This window comes from Paralichthys olivaceus, chromosome 22 (genome assembly GCF_024713975.1).
Source record: "Paralichthys olivaceus isolate ysfri-2021 chromosome 22, ASM2471397v2, whole genome shotgun sequence".
Classification (NCBI taxonomy): domain Eukaryota; kingdom Metazoa; phylum Chordata; class Actinopteri; order Pleuronectiformes; family Paralichthyidae; genus Paralichthys; species Paralichthys olivaceus.
In genome coordinates, this window is record NC_091114.1 from 3,840,095 (window position 1) to 3,862,285 (window position 22,191).

Consider the following 22,191-nt stretch of genomic DNA (forward strand, 5'->3'; position numbering starts at 1 on the left):
TCTGGGGCTGCGCTGAACACAAACACATAGTACACAGCTGGCTAGCCTTCAGCTAAGGTAAAGTTGGGACGTTGCAGCTTGTTCTTGAGGCAGAGTTTAAAAAAAAAAGCAAAGAAACTACAGATACCACATTGTCAGTTCATCTTTGAGTCCAAGTGAATGTTTGTGCCAAATTTAAAAGAAGTTATTTGAAGGTGTTCCTGAGATATCACATTCACAAGGCAAAACATGTTTAAGAGGTCACAGTGAACTTGACCTTTAAACACCAAACTGTCATCAGGTCATCCATGAGTCCAAGTGAACTGGGCCAGATGTATTGACATTTCTATAATCATAATAATCATGAGCCTTAACTGTTGTGAGCTGGAGGTTTGCAGTTTTGTGTAAACGACTGGTTACATAATCCTTCAATTACTTACAATTACCATGTTTTGTTTGGACTCAAACCTGCGCCTAATAAGGACATGGAAGAGAACATTGCCTCTTTAATGCTAATAATGTATTCACAAAGCAAAACATTAGCTAATCCAAATGAATGTGTTGGGGGGGTGAAAGACGAGGGACGTTTCATTGTAATAAATTGAGCTGTTTTGATCTTGCTCAACAACTGGGACTCTTCAGGGCTGGAGGAGAGGCTACAAGGACCTGCTTTGTCTTTGTCATCGTCGTAGCCAACTAATGGAGTTGCTATCAGCTAATTATGCAGGCGATAATTACTGCGATGGATGGAGTGGCAGGACCATTCATGAACAGATAATAAAAGTGGTAATGCTATGCTGGCTCGCAGGCCTAGGATTGAGATGGTTAATAATTTATGACTGGGATCTGGGATCAGTGATTGACAGGGCTCACCTTCCTCTGTTGGACTGATATACAGCGCATGTTTTTAAGTTTGACTAGAAATGATATTGTCTGTGACAAGTGTAAAAAATAATGTGATCTCATTTCCTGGGCGTTGACCTTATGGCTAACCATAAACTATACGCTAAAAAAGTGTGTTCCTTTAGAACCAGGTGAAAAAAAAATAAATGTGCATGTCCCTTTAAAAATTGGTGCAACAACTTGTGTGCTTCTTCCTTTGGAGCTGCATGTGACGTAAGCATGCTTTATATGATGTTGTCAGGGCACATGACCATTTTTAAGGCGTGTTAGTATGGCTGGATATTATTTTTTAAAAAGAGACTAAAACACTCATCTGGATAGAAATTGTTAAAATACGAAAACACGAGTGAATCTATAGCCTCAGGGCGAGAGATGAAGAGGAAGATTTCTGCGATGAAGGGCCAGTATCACCGATGCGACACCTTTACAGGGTCACTAAAACCTTCCTTTCTCAGCCTCTGAAGCAGAAAGAAACGGGAAATATAAACCGTCTGAGAAATAAAACTTATTATCGTAAACCCCCTACCTTCTCAGAGGTTAAGAAATCAAGGTTACAGTGAATGTGAAGTTTTTCAGATATCCCTCAGCTTTATAAAGAGTGGTTAGGTTTTAGATTGCTTTCAGTCTTCATTGTTTGATTAATGAATGTTAAATTATCTTGAGGACCCAGCTAAGCTACCCTCGTGGACGGATATAAAATATGTGATTGAAGCCCAGGTTTAGCATTTTGAAGGGTGCTTTACCAGAGAGAGATAGAAAGATCTCATACCTATGACTTTGTCCTTCTTTGCATTCCTGATGGGAGTGCAGAGCAAACTCTTTATCTGGTTGCTGGTGTGATCTGGGTTTTCACTCTGGCAAAGGACGAGATGAATAAATTACTCCCTGTGGGAAAAGAAGAAACAAGCAAACATGGAAATGAAAGGAAAAAAGGAGAGAGTACTGACTGTCCAGGGGAAGCGTTGGTCCTTGGTGACGTCTGCGATGTTGAGAGGCTGCATTGTGTTTTTGACGTACTGGGCGTACATGTAGTTAATCTGACTGACATCACAGTCCCTGTGGAGAAACACATAAACACAAACAGCTTCTCTCACTAACCATGAATAATGAAGTGAAAACACCATGTTTACCAAATCCTTCATTCATTCATTTTTAAATGTAAACGGAAAAAGAGAAATTTGTGTACAAAATAAACATGTGAATATTTGCCATCTGGTTTATGGGGGATATCTATGGAGGCATATTGGTACCACATAGGAAAAATGGTTCAGAATCCCATTATTTCATTTTTTGTGATAAGAAGATATTTTCATTTTATCTTGAAGCATTTTACATAATATATCTTATAACCTGAAACTCTTCTAACGTGAAACTCATGCTTGAATGATGAAATAATACATGATCTGATTTAATTGGTAAGTGTGAAAGTGGTAGTGCCAGTGGCGTTTGGAAGATTGATTTTGACTATTTCTCCATACAACTTTACCCAGCTGCTTTTTGGCTTCAATGTCGGAAACCAAAAACTGCTTTGTCCTTCAGCTCTGGACAAACAGCAATAAATAGAAACAAAGCACCTGCCGGTTAATGAAAGAACTGCTGCATGCGAGCTGTACCCGAGTCCCCCCTGCTCAGGTCTGAAAGCTGCAGCCGTCAGTCAGGTCTGTCAGCGCTTAATAAGCCTGTTTGTTATCTTTAGCTGGTCCAAGTGCAGCCACAGAGCCGGCTATAATACTGCATGATAAACGATGGAAAATGGATATGTAAATATCATATGAGGTTATGGCAAACGCCAATGGGTTTTGGCTGGAGCGCTGCGGTGGGACGAGGCATGCGTGCGTGCGTGCATGCGTGCGTGTGTGTGTGTAGGTAGGAGGGAATATGGGTGTGTTAATAGATAACAGAAAGAATGATCGATAGGAAACGTGTTAATGTGGTTTAGTGTCAAGGAGAAGAAAAGAGATGGATAAGCTGTGTTGGAATGTAACTAAATACATTTATTCAAGTATTGTATTGAAGCACAATTCTAATGTTACTTAACTTGAGTATTGTTACTTGATACATGTACTCACTGCATTTACCTGCCAGCTGTAGTTCCATCTGAGGAACTAATACAACATTTAATTCACTTTGGTCGATGATACTTTTGTACTTTTACATTTTCCGGGCAGTACTTTTACTAGTAATGCAGTATTCTTAGACCGTGCTACGTCTGCTTTTACTTTCTTTACTCCTATTTACTTTTTCAACATCCACCCAGTGAGCAGGAGTTTCATTTTGGATGACATTAAGGCTTGAGGCTAATTATAAAAATGTGTTCTGTCCAGACCTGCCTCCATACACACACACACACACACGTTTCAGATGGAAAGGCTGCATAGTTTGTGCATTTGTGCTCGAGATTAATCACCCAAACACACTAAACTGCACATTTCCTCTTCCGCTCTCTGTGATTGACTTAAATTAGGCCACAGAGCAGCTGCCGCCATCACCACGAGCCATGACAGCTCTACGTTAGCTTTCAATTCACTACAATCAAACTCGGAATCCATAAAAACGTAATTGCCCCACTTTGTTAGGGTTAAAAAAAAAAAAAAACTGTCTGCCGCTTCTGCGAGCCGGATCAGCTTGACTGAACTTCCTGCTTCGGTGAAACAGACGCTGTGTCGTTGGGAAGCCGCAGCCTGGGGTTAATGTCACTATAAAAAGCCTCCCGCGGTTCCAGCCTGGTCAAAGCTAACATCCTGCTGGGCCCCTCCCCTCTTGTGTTGGCCCAGTTGGAGCTGCCCGGTTTTACTGTATCGCAGCCCTCCCACAGGAGATCCAGCACAAGCACACAGTGGTATTTAAAGATTTATTAGATCTAAACAGGGGAGACGCAGCCATGAGAGAAGGCTGTAAAAAATTAGACACTATAGAGGACGAGACAAGATAAGACATCTGGTCTGTGTCACCCCTGACAGTGCTGGGATTTTCACAACTGCCTATTTTCCCTTTTTCTTTCGCTTGGTCCCTAACACACTTAGCTCTGTGCACACACACACACACACGTAACAGCTTTAATGTGGAGAAAATCCACTCACTGTGTTTCAGTACAGTTTAGACCTTGGAAAACTGTGTCAAGTCAAAGCAGAAACCTCACGAGATCTGACAGCTCCATCTGTTTCACCAATAAAAAGAGGGTCACAAACTGGGCTTTCTATCAGCCGCTATTGACTTTATGTCTCTAAGCTGTATCTCTGCCAGGAGAAAGTATTAGTGAAAACAGAGCCAATAAAAGCTGATAGAAAGCATGTTTTGTGACCTTCTCCACTACAGACAGAGAACGATCAGTTTTTAGCTTTTAAAGGTCTGACAGGCTTTCCTTTTTGACTTTCAAATATTAGTTCCTCACTATCAACAACTTCCATGAATGTGAAAATGTGTCTCTTAGGACTTTTGGGTTTGCCTACCTTGTCTGTGACTCTTTATCAGGCTGAGGTGTTCCTAGTGAAGATGTCCATCTCTAATGGTTCACAAATATACTGTCTCATCTACAACAGTTAGGCATAGTAGCTTTGAACATGTGTTTCTCGAATAGGAGTAGATGGCGGAGTATTTGGAACTGTATGTATTTTCAGCTGGGGATTAATACATAACACGTTTGGTGCACTGGTGGCTGTTTATGGTCAGTGTCTGTGCTGCTAAGTGTCACGAATACGTCATTATAAAATGGCATTATTCCAGTATAACACAATGTATGATAAATATATATAAATATTAGATTGATTGATTGATTATTGATAATGTTCAAATCTGTTCAGGTGGACCATAGTAAGAATCAGTAGTTTCCATGTAAGGATAGGCTCATACAGGCACAAATACAGTATGTGGCAAACACACAAATAGACTGTCACACTGTCACACACAAACACGTGTACACACACACCAATGATCCAATTCTGTTGCTTGGGTTGAGATTGAATTTAAGAGGCCGCATAGCAACTGGGGAGGCAAGCCCACCCGTCTCTAGGGTGGGGAGGGTGGGGATTTCTATCTAATTGCGTCTTAAATCAAATTACTGCTTATTCACTCCTCCTGGCAGGAGCATTGCTTGATGTCAGGAAGCTATAGCCTCCCCCGATCCTTTTCTCTCATCCAGACCCTCTACTCATCCAGCCTGCAAATCCTCAAATCGCTCAATTTCCTCTGATCTGCCACTTGATCTTCACCTCTCCTCAGTTTCTAAATGTCACCTCTCTCCTCTCCGAACAACTATATCATATCGATATCATTGGAACGTCGCTGGAACTTCCTCATTAACATATCAGTCATCTTCTTTGTCGGACTGGAACCATGGTTTGACTGTTGCCTGCAAGTCAGAGGGGGGTCTTGCTTTTAGAGGACATCTCAGTCATACTAGAGAGTGACAGATGTTTAGCTGAGTGCTGTAATCTGTCTTCAAGGCAGCTGACTGCAAAAGGAAAAGTGCAATGGGGTATTATAGGGTGAATAGTACCTCCTGATATAATGTTGAGTGCAAAGATCTTTCTAAGGCTGAGGTGGAGCTGATGGTAAAGCCCATTCGAGGGTCTGGCAAAAAAAAAAAACAGAATATACAGCACAAACACAGACAGGTAATATGACCAGTCTCATTTTCTAGCTAAAACAGACTGGACATCTCAATTCCCTGTAGCAAAAATGTTAGACCACAAGCAACTAATATAGCTGTTACATGCAATAATGTTGCATGTTGACCTCAAAACTACTTTGTCTGCATGACAGACAATTGTTAGACCATCTTGAAAAGGTCCTGGACCCCCTCAAAAATATAAAAAGGCCCTACTTCATCAAGACAAATAGATTGGGATTAAGGAGTAGTTAAATTGACCCAAAATTTAGTTTGTATCAAGCCTAAAGTGTCCAGCTAATGAAAACCAGAGCTCCGAGCTGAAATCCCACGATCAAATGTCTGGGAATTTGGCAGGTGAAGGAGGCGGATTACCTCAAAAAGATCCTGAAGGGCTGCAAATCAGCTCAGCAAACATAAGAGCATTGGACTGAGTTGCTCAGTCTTGTCTTTTTTCTTTCAATTCAAAGTGACTGAATGGGCACAATAAGACTTCCATTGCTGCCACAACATTGCCTTACATCTCTTTTTTTCTGTTTCTCCTTCTATGTGATTATAATGAATCCTTGTGCAAGCATCCATTACACAAACGTCATCTGAGGGGCTCTGGGGGAGAGGAAAAGGGTAGTCTGCATATTCAGGGAAACATTAGCATTAATAACCGGTGGAAATAGTTGAGAGTACGCCTCAAGTTAAATCTACAGGACTTTTAGTTCAATACGGGCTTCAGTTGAGGGGGATCACCTTACCTTTTGGGAGCATCTAGGACTTCACCCAGCTCCTCGTACTCCATGTGAAAGACACTAGAGAAGGAGTTCTGCAAAAAGAATAAAAGTATGTTTATTATGTTTGTCTACGATATTACAGACACAGATGAGGGTGGAACTTGATGGGGCTGCTCACTAATTGTCATTTGGAACATGAATACATCAAGACACAGTGTCCAGACTGCTGTCTAGTTCTTCCATGCTTTACTTTAGGCCCACCCTGTGTGTTTCCTGGTTATATCAACTTCCTCATTCCCTTCAATGAAACAGTTACAACTTAACACAACATTCAAGTATCCTAGGTTGAGCAGTGATACTGTGCACAATACCTAAAATACTGACACTGATCTATTACTTATCAAGCCTTCCCAGAAGGAGAGTTTATTTCGACATTCCAGTGCTCCATTCGCCTTTTCCCCCCTTATAGGGATTTGTTTTCTCTCAACCTGCACTTCCAACCCCTCGCAAAGGATCCTTTTTCCATTTTTAAGAGGTGGGGGACAGGATGTTAAAGATAGACTAGGCTTTTTCGTTTTGGAAAAAATTGCCCCCCTCTACCCTTTGCGTGCACATACACACACTGTCATTCTGTGGCATCAGTTCACCCTAATCTGTCTTGGTGAGGGTAATAAAGATGTTTTAAACAGAAAAAGGACCCGGCAATGTTATGACATTTATTGGGGTCTCTGGCGAAGTGGAAGGTTTATAACAGGATGAAACGGGATAATGGATTTTTTTTTTCCTGTCTGAGGGAATATTGAAATAAATCAAACCTGACTTCTTGAATTCTTTGGACGGATCAGTCAAAGCTTTACTTCCTTTCATTGGGTTTTGATGTCCAGTTATCAGAGTCGATCCCTTCTACTGCCTGCATATGTTATGGTGTGATTTAGGTGTTTAATGGTGAAATGGTAAATGGTCCATGTTTATATAGAGCTTTTCTAGTCTTGATGGCCACTCAAAGTGCTTTACAGTAGGCCTCCATTCACATACATTCATACAGTGCATCTATGTGCAGCACTTTCTCTATTACACCTCATTCATACAGTTCATACACTTAGGCATACGGCACGGGGGAGACGGAGATCAAACCGCCAACCTTCTGGTTACACAGAAGACAACCCGCTCTACCCCTGAAACTGTGCATTGGACAAAGAAAACAAAAGACAAGAAATCTTAAAATGTCCTACTGTCTTTTCACATTTTGTAGTAAGCATTTAATATAGTGAATTAGCCTCTATCTCAAAGCAAACTATAACCTCAAAGAGTTGCTAGCATGACCTGGTTCTTTGTATCTTCCCCTAAACCGACCCCATCTTTCAGTTTTCTGAATGTAACCAAACAGATGTGGCGGATTAGGCAAGGAGCTCAGAAGCATCAGATCAGTCATATGGGTGGTTTTGGAAGGGAATGAAAAATTGCCTGTTTTTGTTGTTTAGGCAGGATGACTTGTGGGAAAGCAAGGAAGAAAGGGAGAATTGAAAACTGCAGGTAGTTTAAAATCTGTAGAGATTGGTACAACGTGCACTCACTCAAACACACTCATTCACACACACAGCCTAATATGTTTCAGGAGACCTGAAGCCATGTCCAGATTTATTTCTGCTGGAGAGTTAAACAACACAGAAGAACAAAACACTCCTAGCGGGGCCAGATGTCAGACCCTATCACATATCATTCACACATAAACACAAAACACACATTACCATGCACACACACCATACAATTGCCAGCACAGTCAAACATAGTGTATCATGCACACATGCAAATACACAATGTGTTCACACGAGCATTCACAAAAGAATATGCTAATAACATCACATGTAAGTCACACACAAATATACATGGAAGTGTGCTGCACACACCGTACACATGATTGCACAAGCAAAACACACAAATACACACACGCACACCACACCATGTCCAAACAGATGCCACACACTGCAGTAAAATGAAGTGAGCCAGCGCAGGCCAACGTCTTAAAAACTCCTGTGTTATTGTTGGTACAGTCAATGTTAAAGACAAGCAAGGCCATTTCCTACATTTCCTACAGGAAAGCTGCTTTCCGAGAGGAAAGTTTACTTTCAAATCCACAGACCTGCGGGTCTGACTTGAGAAGCTGCAGACATTTAATACTGACACTTGTATACAAAGTGCCATCTTGTAGATAAGACCAGTAAATGTTTAATAAGGAAAGAGAGAGAGAAAGAAAGGGAGTGTGGCATAAAAGAATGGGAGACAGCTTGTCTGCAAAGTCATAAGTGGGACACAAATACACTTGTTACGTATGACTTATGTACAAAGTGCGTTGCAGCCTATAACATGCATAGTATACAATATCTTCATTTATAATATAAAGTCAATTAACCCAAATATTTTCTTCCTGCAGTGCAGAAACACTGATCACATTCCTGCCTCTATCATATTGTGATGGAGGGGAATTAAGTTGAATGTCTGTGTTGAGAAATCCTAGAAATCCTTGATCAGCTGTTTTTGAGTAATCTTGCTTAGAATCCAATCAACCAACCAACACACTAACAGGGGTAAAAACATGCCTTCCTCTGCACCAAAAGCTGAGGTCATGTGCCTTGCTGGTAAAAGAGTATGCTCACAATTGGGGCAATTGTGCTTTGAGCTGAATCCAAATGTCAACATGATAACACAATCAAAATGGCAATGTCAACATACAGATGTTGAGTAGGTATAATGTTTACCATGTTCGTCACCTTAGTTATTTGCATGCTAATACTAATCATCACTCTCACAAAGTAGAGCTGAGGCTTCTTGTCTCTTAGTTTTAGAGATTATTGTTAATATCTTGTTGTATTGTAATATAATCCTGAGATGAACACATCTGTAACAAAGGGATATTTCAAAATAAAACCTCAAATATCAACATCACAGTAGTGCAAGTGAGGGAATCACCGCAGTCAGTGGGATTCATCCGTTGGGAACCACGTTTGTCTGCACCAATTTCATTTCAGTCCTATCGAGGCAATCATCCAATAGCTGTGGAGATATCGCATTTCACTCTGAACCAAGCCAGTGGACCGATCAATTGATAAAAAGGCTAACATTACAATCCCCAGAGCTGCTACCATGGCAAAAATGAAACTTTCTAAAGCTAGATTTTGACATAAGGAGTCTCGATAAGACAAGGCTCCAACATGGGGCTAGTTTTCAGCAATGCATTAGTGGCATATAACACAAAACAAATTTGTCAGTGATCAAATTAAAACATCAGTGGGCCTTTGCAGCCTATGAGGGCTCCAGGGCAGCTGTCTCCTTTACAGTCTGTGGATTGTTTAGACTAATCAGAAAAGAGCTTCATGAAAGGAACATTGCTGATCCAACATTCGTCTCCATTGTAGTTGGGAAGGAGGCTAAAATGTGCACCTCAAAGCATGAACATCTGAAACCAAAGCCATCTGTGTGGGCAATTGAGAATCATCTAAGTTGTTAAAAAGTTGTGTAACTTTTATGAAGGCTGCTTTCATAGCCTGGACAATGTTTACAGCAAGAGCCTCCATCTCAATTGGGCTAACCCACTAATAATAAACATCAGGGAAAGTCAAACCCCACTGTTTTGTAACCTAAAACAAACCACTTCAATGGCATTGCATTCCACCATCCAGTTACCGCAGACCATAATACAAATACTGAACGGTATATTGGCTATGTAGTTAATACTTTGCGAAACCAACATTTACAATAACTCGACTTTCGGCCATCAGCCCAGTGGAATGAATTCCAAAACTGATCTCTCGTTGGGATTGGTGGTGAGGCTGGAAATGCCAAAGCCAAGTCCAATGTAGGCGCAGTGCAGATAAACGTTTTATTTAATCCTGTTTATTGGAAAATTTAACTTGTGCCAGAGAGGAAAAGAAATGCTGCCTGTTTGGATGTCTGCTAAATAAAGGCTTGATAATGTTTATCAAAAAACAGTTTGTCCCTGACCATTAAACCAGTCTAACCAAATAGCTGCACCCACACATCAGCTCCTAAATGTGCAATGAAGTTGTCATTTTATTGCATCAGTGCTGATAATAACATACCATTGACTGCCAGTGTTTACAAAGACTTGACAGTCAGAACACCAGAGCTGTCAGATGCGTCATGTTTTTGTTAAAGGTTAATGGTTGTTGGTAATAAATGTGCTGAAGTGTTTGTGAAAACTATTGTAAAGGATGGCTTGTTGTGATGTTCAAGCATGGGGTGTGTGTGTGTGTGTGTGTGTGTTTGGTTGGATCACTGGTTCTTTGTACATTCACTCTGACTTGTTCATCCTTATAGCTTAAGCTTGAAGCTGGGGTTTGTGATCCTGACCTTTGACTACTGAAATCTAATCACTTCACCTTTGAGTCCTAGGGACTTCCTAAAGGTGAACTAGAGATATTATTTCCAAGAGGCCAGTAACATGTTTTGTGAGGCCACTGTGACCTTGAACTTTGACCTCCAAATGCCAATCAGGTCATCCTTGAATTGTAGAAAAAGTTTTTACCAGATGTAATGAAATTCCCTAAGGATGTTTCTGATATATTCATAAGAACATGATTACTGTGTCACTGTGACCTTGACCCTTGGCCACAAATATGAATCAGTTCATCTTCAAGTCCAAGTGAACATTTGTAGCAAATTTGAAGAAATTCCCTTGAGGTATCCCTGAAATATAATGTTCACAAGGCCAGAAATTCGTTTTGTAAGGTCACAACAACCTTAAACATTGACAACCAATATCTGATCAGTTCATCCTTAAATCCACAGATTATTGAAGAAATTCCCTCACAGCGTTCTCCAGACAACCCAAAAGCTGTCGCCAGCACGGAGGCACAATTGCCAGCATATTTGCATAGATTTAAAGTCATTATATTTAATCAATGACTTTCATGTTTCAATTGCTTCCATGCAAATCTCACCAAATAAAACCTTTAGGCCATACAGCTGTTTGAGTAAAACACTCATCAATCATTAGACTTCTCCTTTACCATGCAAGTATATTTTGTTTTGATAATTTCATTAAATCAGCACCTTATTATACCATCTGTAAAATGTTTGTGTTAATACACTCCTAGGGCGCTCGGTGACGTTATTAAACCTTAATGGGTTTATTTTCTTAATTAACCAGCTGTTGGGTTCATTGAGCAGCTGTTTCTTCTTTGTACCGGCAGCTTTTCTCTTCAGGAGGTAAAACACTTCTGACGCACACATCTCTGGCCTCATCATAACTGAGACCAACTGAAACAGATTAAACAACAGTTTCCTCCGAAGCAACTGTGCAAAGATCCAGGGGCTGCACGGCCAAGAAAAGTCGGAGAGAAGAAGTCAGCTGTGGTATACAACAAAATCTGAGGTTTTTTGCTGATTGATCCTGCTCCAACCAAGTGGAACCCTCTGTTCTCTGGGTGGACAGTCTCATTGCATATGTTGTACATTAGTGCTGTCATTTTCCTCGTTTTAAAAATCGCCCCTGAATCACCACCTTCCGTCTAGACAGCTGCTGTTTGTGGTCCAAAATTATGGCACAGCTCTTAACTTGCTGCCGTCACCCTGACCGCCATGCACACCCACTCCACTCGCTCCATAAACACAACAAGCACAGGGAAGGGTTGGGCAGGGAGAGGCTTTCCTCTCTTCTGACCAACCCTTAGATAAAGTGGGACTCTTGATTGATTTGAATCACTCAAATAAACTGTAAAATGTATAAATATATTAACCAATTTCTTATTTAAACAGGTTTTTATGTCTTTATCAAATTCTACAAGTCTGGGAATGGACCTAACAATTCACATCAAAAAAAAAAAAAACAATACTAAAAACTAAAGAATCCTAATTCGCTTGCATTTACCACTTTCACAAGAAATTCAGCCTACCATAATTTGATTGGTCAGTTGTCGTCATCCACTGATAAAGTCTGTTGGATATACATGAAATGAATATAGTCCATTTGCTGGTTATTAACATGGACCCCTTGGACAACTGAGCCAATTCAAAGTCAGTCAAGTCACCATCATTTGTTGATGAAATCTGAGAGAGGTGTTTGAAAGCTCTTGAAAAAGCGAGTGCGAGGATCAGTTGTATTGTCAGACTATTGGTGCCAAGCTAAACCGTCATGCTTCAATAAGAGCATGTTCTCAAAGAGCTTTTTTTTATTTCTTTTTTGACTTAAATAAGACTTAGCATGGGCTGTAGAGTTGCTGTCCAAACTCCCACAGAATAACATCTAGTCAATCTGCTTTTCTCCGTTTCTTTCCATTACTCACTGACTATGTTAACATGGACACCAGTATTCAGATATTAACCCAATGAAGCCAATAGTGTATATATATATATATATATATATATATATATATTCAGTGCTTAGTGCCATTAAGTTGACATATATACATCTTATTCCCAATATATTGTCCTAGTGGGAGATTTAACCAAATTTCTTGCGTAATATACAGGTGTAGTATTCCTATCTTAGCTTAGTACACATACATCCTAATCACATTACAATGCCCTTTTGGAGTTTTCACAGTATTTAACAACCTTGACATGTATGGAAGGTACCAGCATGATTGACCGCATAATCAGGCTCTGCTCTGTAACACATGAAGGGGAATGTGGATGGAATATTCTATTAGCAACTCAGCAACATACCGTTCATTGGCCGTGTGTACCTCTCTATGTAAACACTGTTGATGCATTATCTATTAATCATACAATACACTGTCATACAGACCGACACATAGATGACCAACAAAGATCAGACCGCCTCCAGGCAAGAGAGGGAGGAGAACCTGGATGCTATACCTTGCAATATTTGACAGAGTTTAAGTTTCCCTTAAATTACTGTGCAAACATAATTTAAGACAACATGTAAATGCACCACCTATACTCACTCGTGTGGCCTGTCCTAGGAGTGGAAAAGCAGAAGAAGCTCTTTCATTCATTCCCTGATGTTTACAACGTGTAGATAAAAATAATGGTAAAGTGAGTTCCACAATGAGTTTCTGTGCAGCTGGGAGTTGATATTTAGATGTCTCACACATCCAGAGACATGGGAGTGCTATAACCAAGCTCGTATATAAATCTTCCGTAGTGTGTGACAGTTAATTTGCTTCATTTTTCCAGTGTGCTTGTTTTCTGTGCATGCGAGTGAGATGTGTCAGTGTGCGATGTTCAGCCGATGGATGCCCCTGAGGAGGACAAGCCAAAACAAATGTTAATGCCCAAAGAGGACTAATGCAGTGTGTGTGTGTGTGTGTGTGTGTGTGTGTAGGAGTCAGAAGTATAAACTGTATTTACTTCGAGACACAGTCAGCGACAGTTCCCTCTGCTTTGTTTATAATCTAACCCTTGATTTCCAGAAGAGAAACTCTGCATTTCCACTGGTCGTCACAATTGTTAGACGTCTCTCTGAAATAATTCATCGTGTTGGCAGAAGCTGCTTTTCATTTCCTGCCGTTAAACTTTTCACCCATTGAAACAAAACAGCTGCAGGTTGTCATACTCCTCTGCAGCGAAGATATTTAAACAGATGTTATTTTGAATCAGCTGTTTTTCAACCCATTATGACTCATCAAATGATTTGCTGCAAAATACAGCAGAGTCTGGTGCAACATATTTGGGGTGTTCGCAACTATTATAACAATTTGTCATTTTATCGTGAAATCTTTTGTTGCATTAGTTTTCTTGCAAACTGACTTTAAGTTAAAATGTGCTTTTCAAATACAGGTGCCGCAATCTTGGATTTTCATTTGGAGTCCGCGCACAAGCGATTGTGGTGTGGAACCGCAGTATGGAGTCAATCTCACCTGTCAATCACAACATTTTACCCAATCTTTACAGCAACAAACAGCTAATTAAATCTAAACTTTCAGGAAAAGTTTCAGTGGAAGCACTTGGACATACATCAGTGGGATGAGAACTACCTAAAATAACAGAAACCATGTGCTTGTTGCTACAGTCAGCCACAACCGGGTAATCCAGATATTTTGGCTTCACTTTCAGGAGCCGTCATGTTGTCAGTCTTTATTTACAGCCTATGGTAGAGACGCATTTACCTGCTGTCATATATACAGATACACATCCTTTTAAACGTGGAAAAGTATCAACAGATGTGTCAAACTCAAGCTTCGTCCTAAATAACTACGGTATGATGGGAGAGAGAGAGAGAGGGAGAGAGAGAGAGAGAGCATTTACTGCTGCAGTAAAAGCTGCCTCTCCCTTCAGCCTCCAGGGTCTTCACCTGTCAGTGGCTGCTTTTATCTTAAGCCACATTTCTATATTATATTTTCATTTGAAACAGATGAAGGATTTTTAGTCATCAGACATCTGGATCTGAAGTTATCACAGAAACAAGCTGAGCAAACATTAGCGGCAGCCAGCTCCCAGCCCCTCAGAGACGCCCTGTGTCAGTCCCTCAGAGTCAGCGTGCTCCTAACGTGAAGCACTTTTAATTAGTGTTTTCACTGGGTTTAATCAGCGTGTCTGCTTGGTTTGGAGAGGAGAAGATAAAAACTTCCTGATGAACGCTCCCATGATCCCACGCTACCGCAAAACCTCCCTAAACTCTGTCTTTTGGTATTGATGGCTGTGACGGCAGTGTATGAGTGATGTATGACGGAGAAACTGCTGCACATAGATGCACCGAATGAATGTGTGTTTGAATTTCGGCGACAGATGAGAACATGTCGTCGAAAATTGTATGATAGTGTACCCATACTGTATTCAAATTCCTATACAAGCAAACAAAAATACACCCTGAGCAGTAAAAACCTGATGGGACTGTTTTGTTTACGTTCCCTCACATCATCATCATTCACTTCCTTCACACCGTCTCATTTCAATTCACACCCGTCGGTGCATTTGTCATTTTTCCATTTTGGTCTTGACAACCGATTCTCTCGTGGCTCTGTGCAGAGTGTATGCACATGAGGAATGTTCATCACTTTGTCTTTGTTTCTGCTACTGAATCATCAATTATTCATCCTTTTATATAAACATACAGGCTTATTATCAGTTCATCATTTCTCTAAAATCCTGTCCTGTTTATTATATAATTCACTACCATGCATTTAGCCTCCACCAGGGTCCAGATACAGAAAGATCAGTTTGTCTTTTGCCCTCAGACAATGGAATAAAAAAAACGTCAATAGCGCACTCACTACTTTTTGCAAAACAATCCAACAATCCAACTCTATTTACTGCTCACAATAATTACAATATTGTGAGGGGTGAACAACTGCCCCCGCTGGTCAATACATATATCATCTGTGTTACCAGCAGCAACCATTAATGTCACGAATGAACTTGGCCTGGCCGACGCAACTGGAAATGTAATTCACAATCGGATTCACAATTTGTAGTTAATTCAGCAATTCTGAATAGATTTAGAGATTTCCAAGAGTCTGATGTTGTGCATTGTTGATAATGTTATGTTCATGGAAAAAGAAAGTGGAGCTACTCAGCAAGTGCATCACACACGGAGAACGCTACAATATTAAAACAACAAATGGCCGAACCATTTAGTGTTTAAACAGCAGTTGTACTGTGTGAATGAGGTAAATGTATAACTAGTAGTATATGTACTGTATATATAAGAATCTGTGGGCGAGGGACAAGATTTTCAGCAGGCTTTAGTTGCCCACAGGTAAACAGCCCATGTATTGTTAGTATTGGTATTAAGAGAGTTTTTTGTTTTTGAACAGGGGCACTTCAGGGGCCAATCACATTTCAGCTGGGCCAGTGCCCCCCCCGGCCCTGGATCCGCCCCTGTTCTGAGGATGATTTAATGAAGATGTTGAACATGGGTAAATGTTAACAGCCTCAATCACAGCATTTCAACGGGATCATTCAGACGACAGGAGCTCCGACACTGTTGAGCACGTCCGAGGTCACAGGTTACTGTCACATAGGCCATCGCATAACAGCTAATGGATACCAGAAATAAACTCCTCTGTTTGCTCCTGTGACAATCATTGACACAAGCTATGAATAAGACCTGGATGTTTTATGATTATAAACGGAGCATTGACCTGGAGCACTGTTTGCAAGTCATCCATCAAATGTTAAATTCAAACTCAGGTATGGAACCATTTATGGGTTTAAAAAAAACAACATCATAAAATTTGGACATAGTTATTATATCTGTCGCACTAGACACTCTGAGTGTGTGTGGGTGTGTTTACTGACCATTGAGTCTTCGTCAGCAGTGAAGACAGTACAGGCATGTGCCTGCATGAAGGACAGAATGGTTCCTGCGATCTTCTTCAGTAAAACCTCAAGACACTGCTGCTCCTCAAAGATCAGACTGGCCAAATCCAACAGCACCTGTACAAATACATCATGTATAGATTTGCGTCTGTGCAGACGTGAACCCGCAGTTGTGTCTCAATTCAGGGGCTGCATCCTTCGGAGGACGTAGTCTACCTGGCCCACAAAGACCGCCCTGGGCAGACAACCAAGGCAGACTGGAAATAAGATGGTCTAGTCTACAGAGGCTTTCCGTGATCTGCATCATCGGCTCGTCCTGCCCTTATTGCTGTTAGCTGTTCGGTTCAGCTGAAGCCTGACACTTGACGCAATAGGTCTCCAAAGGAAACACCCTCTGAATTGAGACACAGCTTTCGCCTCCCGTTCACTTCCAATTTAAATAACACATTTGCTTCCTGTGGCAAATCATCACCCGGCTTCGTGTGGAAATCAACTTTGAACTTTGACCCGTAACTCTCGTTTGCTTTCATGTACGTGTGACTGTGCTCTTAGCCTGCAGCACAACCTGGACTCAATTTAAGGTTGACTTAAGTTTTTTTAAGTAAAGGGGAAAAATTTATTTTTATTTGTTGAGTATATAATTCAAATTGTAATAAGAAACAGGTTTCCCATCATGTTCTGTAAACTTTAATTAAATGTGCCACATATCCATCATAACCTGGACATGAACAATCACACCCACCTGATTGCGCCTGTTCTCCAGCTGCGACGTCTCGTAGAGCTGAGCGTTGTGCAGGACGATGCCTGAAAAGGCCAAATAGGCGGAGAAGTCCTGTGAGGGAGGAAGAGCACAGCATGTGAGCACCATGTAGAAAAGACGGGAAGAAGAATGCACTACAAGAGGAAAATGAAGAGGAGGGAGGAAAGAAGTGTAGATGGAGAAATGGCAGATATGAGGAACAAGGAAGATGCACTGAGGTAAAGCAAGACAGTTTTCTCTGTATGTACAATAGAGTCCTGATACAATACTATTACAGTACTAATACAGTACTGTCCCAACATATACTGTATCTCCCCTGGCTTTTTAAAGTTTCTGAACTTTGATACATGACTCATACTTGTGAGTGAAACCGTGAGTTTTACCAACCTTTTCATCCTGTTCAGTGAAGGCACCATCCTCCCCACACTTCTTATTGATAGCCTGAGCCACTCCGACGACCTGTGATGGGCGATCAAAGGGAGAATTTGTTTCTCGACACAGATCTGATATGGAAAAAAAAGGAGCTGGAGCCCAGTCCTGGCTGCTTTACAGGTCTGTGTGCTAAAGGCCAGGCTTGACATCAGCTTGGGAAAAGGGGACAACAACCTGAGTACTGCAGAAAACATTGGGCCCTACAAGGTTCTGGGTTTCTGTCCACCTTACTGATGTAAGTCTCAAAAAATGATGACATCACTGGACATTGTAGTGATAATGTGCAGTGTGTGCTCCAGTATGCTTTTAGTTAAAGTGCTAGATCTTTTAACAGTATCACAATAACAGTATAATTCCCCCTTCATAAAGTAGATGGTGAACTGAAATTAAAATGATTTACTGGAGTGAGGGTATTTAATCCCTAAAGGCAAGTATATGAAGAAGAAGAAAAATCTTAGAGAATAATGTTAAATCGGTTAAGTCAGTACATTACGAAAATAGAGAAAAAACAGCTATTTCTGGATCCAGAATCTTGAACCAACCTCTTCTTGAGAAACTACAAAATCCCTTTTAATATCACGCAGAAGTAACCAACAATAATCTTACAGTCGACCCCTTCCAGACATTTCCTCTTCCACTGAAGAGGCAACTTCTGCAAGTCCTTCTTTCTTCAGAACAGACACATTCAGTTTCTCGTACAAAGTCCTGACACTTATGATCACGTGGTTTTTGTTTAAAGCACAAATATCCTCTCGTTCTTTTTATGCAGGATTGAACTCTGTCAACTGCCTGACGGGACGACGCTGTGTTGTCTCACCTCGTCTCTGTGGTTCTTGATGGGCAGACACAGGATACTCTGGGTTTTGTAACCCGTGATCAGGTCGACCTCAGCATTGAACCTCGGGTCCTGGGGGAAAAAAACGCAGAGACACACGTTTCAGGTTTGGACTGTTCTCATCATGTCTGGTGCTCATTGCCATTCACCACTGATCCAATCGCTGCACTCGAACTTGAGAGGGACCCAACGTTTGAACAAAGTACGAGCCACTCAGTCCATCTCATCTGTATTCCGATTCTCATGCATGCATCTCCACCACCTACACTCAGGACAACCGCAGGTCTGATTCGATAAAGAAACTGTTGCTCTGTAGTAGCTGCACAAATGCAGCTGTTGGCATTATGCAACCAATTCTGCTCTTCTCCACAAACCACAGCCTCACACCTACGTACAGTAGTTTTTGATGGCGCTCGTCATGAGTCACCAGGAGGCGAGCGTCTTCTCTGGTGTGTGAATGTTGAGTTTAAGAAGGGCAGGGGGCTTCTGACGACATGTTAAGGACCCACGGATGGAGAGATGTTGTGTTCAGTGGGGGTGTTTCTCCTGCTGCTCCCACCCACTGGCTGACCTTTCTACACTCGTCTCCTCTCTGTCCATTTCCATTATCTGCTGGACTCAAGGGGGGCTGTGTGTGTGTAAAACCACGACTAGAAGAGGAACAAGACAAACCACACTCTAAACAAAACAGGCTTGATATAGTAAGATAACACGGGTCCTCAGGTTTGCATCACAGCAGTGGTTTTTCTCAGTGTGACCAAAGGTGTAACCAACTATTTGCTGTTGCTAGACGTGTACAGAATTCCTTTTCTTCCACAGCACATATTTATATAACATGCACCGTTTTAAAACGGCAGCGAATTGACGCAGGCCATCGTAAGATGACAGGAATCGACAAACTTGACAAATCTTCTTTTTTTTTGTATTGCAAGAGAGAGACATTGCACTTAAAGACAGTAGTGATAGTAGTAGGAGTAAGTGTATGTGTGTGTGGAGGAGGAAGTGGGGTGTTAGTTTGGGTCTACGGGGGTGAGGTGTATTAAGGAGTGGGGGCGTTGGATGGAAGGATAGGAGACAAAAGACGGGGGGGATGCTAAGTATCAGCGAGAGACAAAAGTTATGATAAAGTGTTAGTGGCATGTCCACCCTGGCCACCAGCAGGAGAGAGCCCAGGAGATCTGGATCATGCAGCACCAGTGTGAGCTGGGTCCTTTTTGTTTCTTTGGCGGATGTGAGTCCAGCTTTGTGTAGGAGGGGGTTGGCCCATTGTGGGTTGATCCCCCCATAGTATAACAAGGGGGTCAGCTTACCTTGTGTATAGACGGATGAATGCACTTTTCACCAACTAGTGTATCCCTTTATTGTTTTTATGGCTGAGGATGAAGTATGAAGGACAAGAGATTTTGTTTGCATTGTGGCTTCTTCTCTGTGTGTGCGTGTGTGTGCGTGTGTGTGTGCATGTGTGTGTGCATTTGTCGCCCAGTTCTGCACCTTAACATGCCCAGACACGACCGATATGTCTGCGATATCAACTGAAGCGTATAAATTGAAGCAATGCTCAGCTACGCTGCCATTGTGAGTTGCCCTTGTGTAATATTTGGAACAACATATCCTTGATGTTTGACTGTGGACGATTTAAAAAAAGCAACTTGAGATTTTGGGTGTGATTCTCATCTTCAGGGTTTTCAGTAGCCGACGTTCCACGGTGACTCACTCTGAGCCACAACATCTTTTCACGACGAGAAAGCTTTGCAAGTTCACACACACACGCAAACAAATTCATTTTTCAAAAATCTAAGAAATATGTGATGGGATCAAGTGAAATCAAAACCAAACTCAGCGAATGATAGGATAAATCCTGCAGGATTTTTTCACCCCCTTCAAGATTGCATTTTGGATGCAGCACAGTGAAGGCATTGATAAGGACACCCCCGGCCAGCAGAGGGCTGTACCAATGTAAACAGGCCGAGAGGGAGGGGGGGGGGGTGTTTTTCACAACACAGCTGAAATCAATGTAATCCTGAGCAGACTGAGCTAAAGATACAATCAGAGAGCCGGGGAGTCCCTCAGATGACGCAGATGGACTTCCTGGAAGCAGTATCAGGTTCTGCAGTAGTACACACACACACAAACACTTGCACAAATGCACTCTGCAGCATACACACTAAGATTATTGTGCATTATTCGAGTCAGTTAGTGCACAGCATAATGCACACACCCTAATATTGATTTACACTCACATTGTTTTATGTGCATTTTATATGTCTGTGTACAATACTGATTGTGCACGCACACACACAAACACACACAAACAAGGTGAGGCATCCACTTCCACACTCAAGTATGTGTCTCATCTGAAAAATCAAACATTATAAACACATGGAGACACACACATTTCATTTTGGATCTTCATAAACTTATACAAGAATTAATTACAAGGACACTTATTGTCATTATGCATTCCCTAGCTCCTCCCCCCTAACCATGAATGCCTAACCTAACCCTAATCTAAACTAACCTCACCTAATTCTAACCTGAACCTTAAAACCAGGTCTTCGCCGTCAAACTGAAGTTGTGAGGAATTTGAAATGATGGTTTCGAGCCAAAATGTGTCCACACATCCACAGAGATATACGTACAGACACGCCAGCCGCCCCACACACTCAAAAACTCAGTCGCACCCTACGTGCACTCATTTAAGCTGTTTTCAGACATGCAGAGCGGCTGTATGTGAGAACCAAAATGTCCGAGTCAGTTGCTCCAGAGTTTCAAGAGTTTTTGGTCATAAATGCTGATGCTGGTGTGTAAACAAAAACATGTGATTTCTGCGGAAGAATGTAAATATTAGGTCCTGCCTCCTGCTTGCTCAACCAACCCCTCAGCTCAGCGCTCCTGTTACAAACGTATCATGCGTGAGAGGCAGGGCAAGAGTACTCATAATGTCCAGATCCTATTGTCCCCATATTATCTAGAGTTCATGTCTGAACTGTCATGAAATGAGAAATGTCACGGCTTTAGAAGGACACACACACACGTATATCATCCCATCAGCCACTCGTGTCCTCTTTTTTTTTTTCTCTCTTTCTCCCTCTTTCTCCGTCACATCATCATCATCATGTAGGTTCTGCTGGTTTGTGGTCCCTGAAGTATAAAAACACAGTTTCATAAGCAGCCTTGAATCTTGAATGGAAGATCTCCATGGAAGCAGTGAAGCAGAAACTACAACCTTGTTTCGGACAAAAGGTCTGATTTTAGTGAAATGTAGCACATAGAAGCACAGGCAAGAGTGCACGTATCTGAGGTGGAAGAAATGTTGAAGTGATGTCGGGTGATTGTAAGGCTGGAGTCGTGCGGTCTGGTTAAACAGATTCAGATTGAAGGCTTCTCTACGCACTGGGGTTTCAACAGGGGCTGACGATCATGAGAGAAATGTGGTGTCAGTTCACATAGTGGTCATTTCCCACAGTGAGACACATCCAGGGATTGTCATTTTAATGGTTTGGAAACTTTGAAGGGACTGCCTATTAAATGTAATGCTGAACAAATGCTGACAGAGTGATTTCTGCTCTGAATTAATAAATAAGAACAGCATAAGTATCAATTATTGCTCTCACAGTACAGCACTGTGCAAAATATGACGTGTTAAAATCACATTTAAACGCACTTGATCCAGATTTTTATTTGAATCTGCATCAGTTTACACTAATTA

General features: G+C 41.5%; 1 protein-coding gene across 5 annotated transcripts in view; it reads right to left on the reverse strand.

Moving 5' to 3' along the window:
• pde5ab (phosphodiesterase 5A, cGMP-specific, b) overlaps positions 1 to 22,191 on the reverse strand; it is a 73,998-nt gene that overhangs the window by 22,943 nt on the left and 28,864 nt on the right. For all 5 annotated transcript variants that reach the window (XM_069518315.1, XM_069518316.1, XM_069518314.1 and 2 more), the window contains exons 4-10: positions 18,465 to 18,554; positions 17,603 to 17,674; positions 17,198 to 17,287; positions 16,435 to 16,572; positions 6,238 to 6,305; positions 1,830 to 1,938; positions 1,652 to 1,736 (exon numbers count right to left, since the gene is read on the reverse strand). In XM_069518315.1, coding sequence (XP_069374416.1) covers positions 1,652 to 1,736; positions 1,830 to 1,938; positions 6,238 to 6,305; positions 16,435 to 16,572; positions 17,198 to 17,287; positions 17,603 to 17,674; positions 18,465 to 18,554 — 652 coding nt within the window. The remainder of the gene's footprint in view (positions 1 to 1,651; positions 1,737 to 1,829; positions 1,939 to 6,237; positions 6,306 to 16,434; positions 16,573 to 17,197; positions 17,288 to 17,602; positions 17,675 to 18,464; positions 18,555 to 22,191) is intronic.